Consider the following 9975-nt stretch of genomic DNA (forward strand, 5'->3'; position numbering starts at 1 on the left):
TCTCCCCATACCCGGGGCGCTCCGCTCCACCCGGCTAGCTGACTCCTGGATGCATCTCCAGCTGCCTCGCGCCTCTGCCTGGCTCACCTCCTGCCGCTGCTAGCGGCAGCGGGGTGACTCAAAAGCAAACGGCGAGGTGGCAGCCCGGACCTCGAGGCGTGCAGTCGGCCAATCTGGGACTGAGAGGCAGGCTCGCCCCCCCCGGGACTCACCTCCCAGGAAGGCGGCCCCCTGCCTGGCAGCGGCTGCTTCTCCCCGCCGCACGTAGCTCCTGCTCTGCCCCCCGCCCCAAGCACATCCCCCCGGGGGGAGAAAAAAGCTCCTCCTCTCTTCTGACCCCCCTTCCCGGGGGCGGTCCGCACCCGGCCTCTCCAGCCAGCGGCTCGGTGGCCTTAACCCTCTTGGCGCAGCAGCCCCTGTGCACAAAGGCGCCTCGCCCGCCCTCCTCACGAGGAGGAGCTCCAGCTGGGCAGCCCTGCATGGTGCCCCTACTCTGGAGGAACTCTGCGCAGGGTGGTGGGGGTGTCTCCCTCCAAAGGGTGGGTGCTCCTCTGCAGCGGGCGGTGGCAGGGCCCTCGGAGCCAAGCTTTTGGCAGGGCGGGGGGCAGACTGCAGAGAGCCTCCCTCCTCCCCGGGCGCATGGCCGCTCACACTGGGGCGGTGGGGGTGACTCTGGCAGGCACAGGTGGGCTGGCAGCGGCAGCAGGGCCCTCGGGTGGCTCAGTCTGGTGCCCCCATGATGGCCCTGCACTCTAGGTGAGTGACTACCTTGCCTAGTGAGCTGGCCGGCCCTGCAGATGATTCCCCTAAACAACTCCCGGTGCAAAGAGCCAGCCAGTTATTTGAATAACTGGGAGTCAGTACATTGTAAAAGGGGAACAGCATTTGCAAATTTTTATCAGTTTGAGGCAGAATTGGCACCTTTTTTTTTTACAAGCCTGACCCTTGTGCCTTTAGCAGCAACTTGGTCAGCAAACATTAGTACAAGGGTCCACAATCTTGTTGAGCTTGTGGGAACTATTGGAATGTTTATAAGGTAGAGGGTGCCACCACAGTACTGACTGCCATGGAGCAAGGACCAATCAGGAATGTTGGAAGTTTCCAAGGCAAGCAAGGGAGGTACCTGTTTCTGAAGGGATATGTTTCCTGCTCCAAGGAGGTCGAGAAAAGCTTTGGGGAAGAAGGATATGGTCATCAGCAGGGGTCATTTCGTAGAAAAAGAGCTAGGGGGACTCATTAGCATAACTCATTAGCATATGCCACACACCCTGACATCACCGGAAGTGTGTCCTCCCCACTGCCGGTGGCGACCTCCAGCGGGCACCAGCAGGGAGCTCCAGGCCCCGCCCTCCCGCACCTCACCCGGGGGGATGGCGTCCCCCCGCGTCCCCCCCCCAAATGACCCCTCATCAGGAAACACTTTGGAAGGCGCCAGGTTGGGATAACTGCATTAGCAAGTAATATTTCTTTATTTAATTGGGTTTTTCAGCTGCCCTTCCCCAGCAAGCCGGGCTCAGAGTGGTGTACATGGTCATAAAACATCAATTTCCCCAGCAAGCCGGGCTCAGAGTGGTGTACATGGTCATAAAACATCAATTAAAAACAAAAGCCAATAACAGAAATGTAGCTGGAGATGGTTACTTCTTTTGCTTCAGGCAGGCGGAGGGTGGACTTTTCTTTGTGAGTCAGTTGCCAACTTCATTATGAAAATCTGGATGAGCTTACTAGCAAACTAGTATTGTGAATACTTTGACTGGGTATTAGTGACTGCTCTTTCTATTTGATGGCATTCAGGCAGACTGAGATTCTCCAAACAAGCCAGGAGAAGTAAATAAAAATGTTAAATTTGTAGCCCAGTTTTCAAACTAAGTGCTAGGCTAACATGAATCAACATAAAGAAACAGCTGATTAAACTTAACTTCAATCTGGAAGTTCAACATTATCACAGGATTTACAAAAAATACAGATTCACTAATGCAGCTATGCTAGGCGACTGAACATTGTATTAACTGTTCTGTATTGTCTGGGTTTGTATTGTCACAGTTTGACCCCTTAGGTAATCACTCACATCAGTTCAAAGCAGAAACCATACTTCAATTTTTGCCTCCATCCGCCTGGTGATTCTTTACAAGTTGAAGGTCTTCTTCACCCAAAGAGTGATTAACACATGGAATTCACTGCCACAGGAGATGGTGGCGGCTACAAGCATGGACAGCTTCAAGAGGGAACTGGATAAACATATGGCTATTAGCCACAAGGTATAGATAGGAACTCACAGGCTGGGACAGGTGATGCACTGTATTCTTGGTGCTTGGGGGGGGCAACAGTGGGAGGGCTTCTAGGGTCCTGGCCCCACTGCTGGACCTCCTGATGGCACCTGGTATTTTTGGCCACTGTGTGACAGAGTGTTGGACTAGATGGGCCATTGGCCGGATCCAACATTGGCTTCTCTCATGTTCTTATGCCATACAAACATTAGAGCAATAACCAATGGCCTTGTAATGTATTGATGCTAGGATGCATTATGAAGAGAGCTAGGATACTGATTGGGCAAATGGTTTGCTATTGATACAGCTTGTTACTAAGACCTCTTTTTACAGAGGGAGGTGTCTTGATATCCTTCCTCTTGATAAGTGACTATTCTAAATGCAGGTCAAATGCCACTGCATGACACGCCTAGCAGACCTGACTTGTAAGGGGAAACCCTACACGAAACCTCAACTGGAGGCAGTGATAGGAGAAATGGTTCCATGGTTTCAATACTTACAGCTCTCTCACCTTCTTCACTAGTTCTATGAACCCAGAGAGTCGACTCAGCCTGTTTCTGAGTCTGAGCAGCTTCTACGAAGCAAATCTGGAAAAATGACGAGTTTGATATCAAAATTGTACAAAATACTATTTCAGCTTCTACACTGGAAACTTTAAGATCCCAAACCCTATGGCAAATGGACTGCCAGAATCGATTACAAGAAGAAGACTGGGAAACAATTAGAAGATAATCTAATATCACTTCAAAAATTTTCGCTATCAAATTCAATTCCTTTAAGGTCTTGAACCGATGGTACTTACCACCAGTTAGGCTACATAGAATTAACCCCACACTTCAGAAACTATGTTGGAAACATTGTGGGTTAGTAGCGGACTATATTCACTGCTGGTGGCATTGCTCACTGATAAATGAGTTTTGGAGACATTTTAATTCACATTAAAATCATCACAGGGATTGACTTACCTTTTTGTCCAGAAACGGTCCTGTTAGACGCCTGGTCCGGCATACCTGAAAACAAAGCAAAACATACCTTAGTATCGACTCTGATCGTGATTGCCAGAATATGTGTTGCGCAAAAGTGGAGAGACACTCTAGGCCCTACTGTACAACAGTGCCAAAACAAGTTATGGGAACACTTTGCACACAGCGAACTTTTCCAACAGGGAAGCATCGTTAGCATAGAAAAACATCAAAAATTCTTTTGTGCAGTTTGGTTTCCTGTACTTGAATACTTAACCGAGGGGGGGGGTTTTCCTCCCAAAGAACAAATATTATCAAAGTTTATTATACTTTTAATTCAATGTACTAAAACTTTAATTAGGTATTTGTATTTATATGACGGTTGCATTGCACACTACATGTTAGCTGGTTCATCTTCTACTATTGCTTAGTGTATACACTACCTTGCTGCCTTGCTTGCTTGTTTTTTGAAAACAATAAAAGTATAAATTGAAAAAAAATGCCACTGCATGACAAAGAAAAAAAATCAGAAGCCTTAGAAACTGCTGTGGAAAATGGAATGTTGTCCTCAGTAGAGCTGAGGGACAGAAAAATCATCACTGGGTAGTGATCCTGAATGAAAAAAAGCTGACATGAAATTCTACCAAAAATGGCAAACAGTTTCTGATTTGTCTTCTGGTTCTCAGGTTTCTGCATTGCAAAACATTGTAAATCAAAGTTAAACAAGAAACCAAAAATCCCGAAGCAAAACATGGTATGGTACCGGGATTACAAATCATGGAGCTAGTTGTTTAGCCTTGGGTTTCCTTCCATATCTGTAAAATGGGGTATTACGAAACTCTTTTATGCAGCTGTGATAATGGATATTTTTCTTTTCACACTAGGCAGAAAATGTCACAGCATTTGAGCTCCTTATCTTTGTGTTTGTTCAGAGTTTGGAAACGTCACTACAGCATATCTTAAATGATTTAGGCACCTGATAATTTGAATGTAAGCCAATTTAATAATTTAGAGTAGATCAGATTAATAATTTCTGGATACAGTGTGATTTGAAATGTTTGTGAAAGTATTGGGGGTCAAAGCTCCTAAATTTGTAGACAGCTGTTGCTAAGATGGTCTGCTAATCTATGTATAGTAATATAGCAAAAAAAGAGAGCCTTATCTTGGTTTTAAAATAAAAGAAGATCTTGTGATGAGTTAAGAACATAAGAGAAGCCATGCTGCATCAGGCCCATAGCCCATCCAGTCCAACACTGTGTATCACACAGTGTATCACACAGTGGCCAAAACCAGGTGAAGGGTAACAGATGTGTAGCAGATGCTTTTGGGGGGGCCCTTTCTCTAGTGTTATGTTTGAGCATGCTTCTCACTCAGTTATACGGTCTCCATCAGCATCAGACAGAATGGAAATAATTCTCATTGGAGATGATACTGGAGAGCAAAAGGCTGCTTTTCGTAATACCATAATTTTAATGAGAACTTTCTTAATCAAATCTGCCTGACCGTCTTTAATTTCCTTCCCTGATCTGGTGAACCTTTGAGGCGAAGGTCCTGGGAACCTGGGCAACCTTTGTGACTCGGGGGATCGTCCGTCCCTCCTCGACTGCAGAGATGCTTCTTAATTAAAGCAAGCGACCTTCTCCCGATTTCCCCCCAACGGCTGCCTGAGACTGACACCAATTGCTGCTGAATGGCTCGAGGAGGGGAGAGAGGAGGGAGGTGGGTATCATGTGATTCGCTTTCCTGCTCCCGTAAAGCAGCCACATGCAGCCGAGCGCCGGCCACAATCACAGCTCCCAGCAGAGGGGGAGCCAGATCCGTGCTTGTCTGGGCAATCAGTGCTGCCTCCTCCTCATCCCGTGTAGCTTTAAGTTTTGCAGCTTTGGAAGTGCAAAGGGGGAAGGAAAGCTTTGGGAAAATGGCTGGGGCAATAATCGAGAACATGAGCACGAAAAAGCTCTGCATTGTTGGAGGGATCTTGCTGGTTTTCCAAGTCATCGCTTTTCTAGTGGGAGGTCTGATCGGTAAGTGTCGGAGGGCAAACTTTCCTCGCTTCTTCCTTTGCCGTTGTTTGGATACTTGTTACTAACCTTGCCTTGCTTAGACGATCTAATGAGTCCGGTAACTGTAGTTGTAAAGGCTCTCGCCGCGGGCCCCTTTGTGCCCACCGCACTCTAGTGGTAGCGAGGGAAAGCGGGGGCAGAGAAAAGTTTTTTTGGCCTCGGTTCAGGCTCGACTTCAAGAAAGCAGCTGGGAGGCGAACCTCGAAGCATGGCGACGCGTCGTGCAAGAAAGCTTTTGGGCTGCAAAGTTGGTTGCTCTCCCTGACTTCAGCCTCTTCTCCCCCCTCCCGTCTCTGTTCTTTCTCCTCGACTGCGGGAGGAAACTGAATCCCTTTCAATTAAAAAAGAAAAGAAAAAGGGAGTTGTTCCAGCTGAGGGAAGGGATCTTTGTGCATTGTGTCTCACTGTGTTTTGCCTTGAGAGCGGCGTTTGATTTTGCTTGGGCATTGCGTTGCGAGACGTAAGGGCGGAGAAGGGCTTGGGAGCTTGATAGGGAGAAAGAAGGCGGGCTTCTCTCTCTTTGAGGGAGGGACGAAGAGTTTTGCTGTTGGTATTTCTTTTGTTCTGCCCTTTTCGCTTTCAAAGTCTTGAGCTCCTCAGGAAGCTCGAGGTAGGCTTGTAGTCGGGTACCTGCGGGGGCCTGGCCTCCCTCAATATTCCTTGTGGCTTTTCGTGCTTGAGGCTTTGTCCAGCATTCTTCTCCTTTCCTCTCTCCCAGGCAAGAGTGTTAACTAACGCTCACCTGCAGCCCAGAAGAGCCGTCTTGCTAATATTTCTTCCTCAGATATGGAAAGACGGCTTCCAAGGACCCCCCCCCCCAACCCTTTAAATGGATGAAACTTGTATGGTTACTGGGCTGCATCTCTTTTCAATGCGTGTCTGGGGGGTACCAAGATGGTAGTGGATATTTAGTTCCCAAATCTTTTGCTAAAGGACCTATCCCCTGAAACTTTGGTCTCTGAGGTGCTACTGGTCAAACTATCCGCACTGCGTTTGCCTTTTTTCTCCAAATCCCTGATTTGGGTGTTAAGGATCCAGGTCACCATGTTTAAATCAGTATTCTTTCCAGGTGAATGGCTATTTTACTGTAAGCCACATGTAGTACTTCATGATTGTCCCTCCTTTCAGAATCTCTGGCCCAGGTCTTGTGACTTTCATTTTGAATACTTGTGTCTACTGTATATAAGGTGTTAACAAACAAATGGAATAACAAGTGGACTAGCTGAAAGACCAACCTTCCTGAATTTGGGAAATAGGTTTGGTAGGATCAAAAGACATTTAAATCGTTACTTATCTTTACACCCATTATGCTATATCAATTCAATAAATTCACACATGGAGAAAAACCCTTTCCAAGGAAAATCTACTTGTGTCTAAAAATAAATAAAGACTACATAACATTAGCAGAGCACATGCCTACAGGGAAGAAGCTGAAAAGCTAGCCCTCTTGAAGTGTGACGAACTCTTTGAAAAATATGGCTCCAGGCAGTTCCTTATAAACAATATTCTTGGTACACTCATACTTCAGGAAAGCAGTTCTCCAACTGTTCTGATTCCCAGAAATATTTAAGATATCTTGATGACCGTTAACTGACCCATGTAAAAAAGCTTTGTGGCACAACCTTTATAGCTCTGTCTCTTGAGAGATCCAGGTCCCATCCCAGAAAGTTGTTCTCCTTTTGAACTTGTTCTCCTGTTAATGCTTTGCCAGCCTCATCTGCTACAGTAATGGGAAAACACCACTTTTTCTGGCAAATCTAAGATGCAAGTTACTAGAGACTTGCACAGGTCATTTCAAAGATACTGGTCTTGTTTGTTCCACCTCACCTTAGCTAGTCTCACATGGCATCCCCTTCTGCTAGATTTAGGTTTTTGAAAATAGATTTACTGTATCCTTATTCCCAGATCTGGTTTGCTAAAATCTCTTCCACCTTCACATTTGAAAACTCATCAAATGTTTAAAGTGACTCGATGGATGATTTATAGACCAAAGTGAAGTGCAGCAGCTGTGTGTCTGGCTTGGTGTGAATGTGATCTGGGTTCCTGATCCAGCTTGTCTGAACCATGACTGTATTCATCAGAAGTATATCTTCCAGCTGAATTAGAAGTTATTGGTTGGTTTAGATGCTGATTTTTTTTCTAGCTGAAATGAAAGTGTTTATAAGATTTATACCTCACCTTTGTTCCATCAAGAAACATGTGGTGGCTTTACAAAGGACTTCCATCCAAGTACCAACAAGAACCAAACTTGCTTAGATCAGCATGATTGCTTTATGTTGTGCCTTAAACCAAATCCTGAGATCGTAAGTATTCCATGGGTTATTATGCTGTGAGCTACTTTGAGTGCCCTTCAGTCTGGATAAGTGAATTAAGAGTGCCAGGTGAAAAGTCTTGTACTCATGTACAAAGCTTCTCATGTACAAAGATGCATTCTCATTGAGTACTTTTGCAGGAATTTTAGTCAGAATCATTAGTATAGCGTCATATGCAAAAAGTTTTGGGTAGTAACTGTTGGAGAGAGACCTTTCTCTGCTTTAGAGGCTGGAGAACTACTTCCCAAGTGGACAGTACAGAGCAAGATGGACCAATATATAATTTCATAGATTAGCATGGGTTTTGTGCTGTGTTCCACATCGTTCCTTCTCTTCAAGTAAATAGAAATACTAGAAAAGATGTGGAGTAGCCTATCTCTGGTAAACATACTAATGTTTACATTCTTTTTCTCTGCGCAAGAAGAAAATCTTTTTGCTATTAAGCTTTTTAAATATATTTAAGTAAGCTCTTTGCCACCTATGACTAAACTGGTTTTTGAGACAGCTTTCAAAAATCCAGTAGCACAAATAAAGGGCAGCAATGCTAATAAAACACATATAACCTGCAATTAAAATACAGCAGTTGGCAGATGATAAATTAAAAGCATGTACCTGTTCAGCTGCAGAATTTTAAGAAGAAAAGTTGACCAGCTTTTTAAATGATAAGGATTAAGCGTTCTGGGAGAAGGGGCTACTGTCCACCCATGTAGCCATGACTTATTCATCATAATTGTGCAGATTTATCTATCTTTGCAACGATCCAGTTGAAAAGACCAGTTGTTGGGTCAATTATGAGTTTGGTTATCAAAGTTTCCTTCTTTGATAAGAAGATATTAGGGAGAGGTGCAGATGTTCCAAAATAAGAATCTGAAACTAATGTTCCAGAGCAAGTTTTTGATTGTCTTCAAATGGAAAGTCCATTGGTTCTAATCAAATATTGATGTTTACTTTCTTTCTTTTTAAAGTCAGTCTAAAACTAATAAACTGAGATACTTGAAGGTTATGAAAATTTCTTGTATGCAATTTTTAAAATATGAACCTGGACCCTGCAAATAAGACATTGGGTTACATTTATACTGCAGCTTTAAAATAAGTCCCCCACACTGGTATTTTTAATCAGTTCCGGGGGGCACTCTTCTGAATATGCAGAAAGTGGCTTCTGAAGTAACATAGTGGTACTGAGTAGTGCTTGGGCAAAACGGAAGAATCTTCTAGTACCAGTGCTTCATACCGGGTTTCTGTACTTAGTCCCATAGTACCGTAATTTGATTTTTTAATGAGCTCAACGAGAACAAAATCCAGACCTTAACCTGGTGCCACTCTGTAAGTTCAGCAATACTAACTGAGCGTTATTACCAGTTTCTGCTGTGCTCATCACTGACTAGAGAAGCTATTGTTAATGCCAGTAAGTATTGTTTGTTTTATTCTGTTACACAAGGTTTTAAAATCTGTACTCCCTGGCTGCTGTAGCCCGACTGCTACGGTGAATAGGTACATACTGTGTTCTGGGCTTGAATACTGATGGGTGTTCCTCTGTTTTGTCAGCTTGCAATCTTGGCATGCGTCTTGAGCTGGGGGAAAATGGACAAGAAAGGTCATGCCTGTGTATATCAGGTCTTCTCAGTTCTTTTGTGAAGAGCTGTAATTGCAAGAAAATGCGTCGGAAAAAGGAAATTTATTTCATTTTATTAACCAGACTTTTACCGTGACTTTCTGCCTTAATAGGGCCACAAAGGCAGCACAGTCTGTATGGCTAGGATTTGAGGAATAGGCCATAGAGTCTAGCGTTCTCTGTGTAACTCTTTATATCTCTCTGATGCGGCATCACCCCAAAACTTTACTGTTTTCAGTAAGTGGCTTTCAGTGCTGTCCTGTGCAGAATTACTCGCACCTAGGTCTACTCATGACTAGGTCCAGGGGTCATTTGGGGGGGACGCGGGGGGACGCCATCCCCCCGGGTGAGGTGCGGGAGGGCGGGGCCTGGAGCTCCCTGCTGGTGCCCACTGGAGGTCGCCGCCGGCTGTGGGGAGGACACACTTCCGGTGATGTCAGGGGGTGTGGCATATGCTAATGAGTTATGCTAATGAGTCCCCCTAGCTCTTTTTCTACGAAATGACCCCTGACTAGGTCCATTGATTGTACTTACAGGAGTGTACTGTTGTATAGTTTTATAGCATAATGATAAAACGATGGTTTCTGCAGCCAGCACAAGGCTAGGCAATCCTGCCATGCATGCCAAAAAGTGGCACACGTGCCAGTTCTCTGCCCAAGGGACTGAGTCAAAACCACTGAGGTGCAGACAGTCCTAGCAGGGCTCAGCTTGCTCCTCGTGTATCTAGCCAAGCACATCCCTTCTCACTGTCTCTCCCCC

General features: G+C 45.1%; 1 protein-coding gene across 1 annotated transcript in view; it reads left to right on the forward strand.

The window, feature by feature from the left end:
- Positions 1-5041: 5041 nt before the first annotated feature.
- WLS (wntless Wnt ligand secretion mediator) overlaps positions 5042-9975 on the forward strand; it is a 73358-nt gene continuing 68424 nt past the window's right edge. Inside the window, exon 1 of the mRNA XM_015415793.1 lies at positions 5042-5253. Coding sequence (XP_015271279.1) covers positions 5148-5253 — 106 coding nt within the window. The 5' untranslated portion in view covers positions 5042-5147. The remainder of the gene's footprint in view (positions 5254-9975) is intronic.

This window comes from Gekko japonicus, unplaced genomic scaffold (genome assembly GCF_001447785.1).
Source record: "Gekko japonicus isolate JY-2015 unplaced genomic scaffold, Gekko_japonicus_V1.1 scaffold20, whole genome shotgun sequence".
Classification (NCBI taxonomy): Eukaryota; Metazoa; Chordata; class Lepidosauria; order Squamata; family Gekkonidae; genus Gekko; species Gekko japonicus.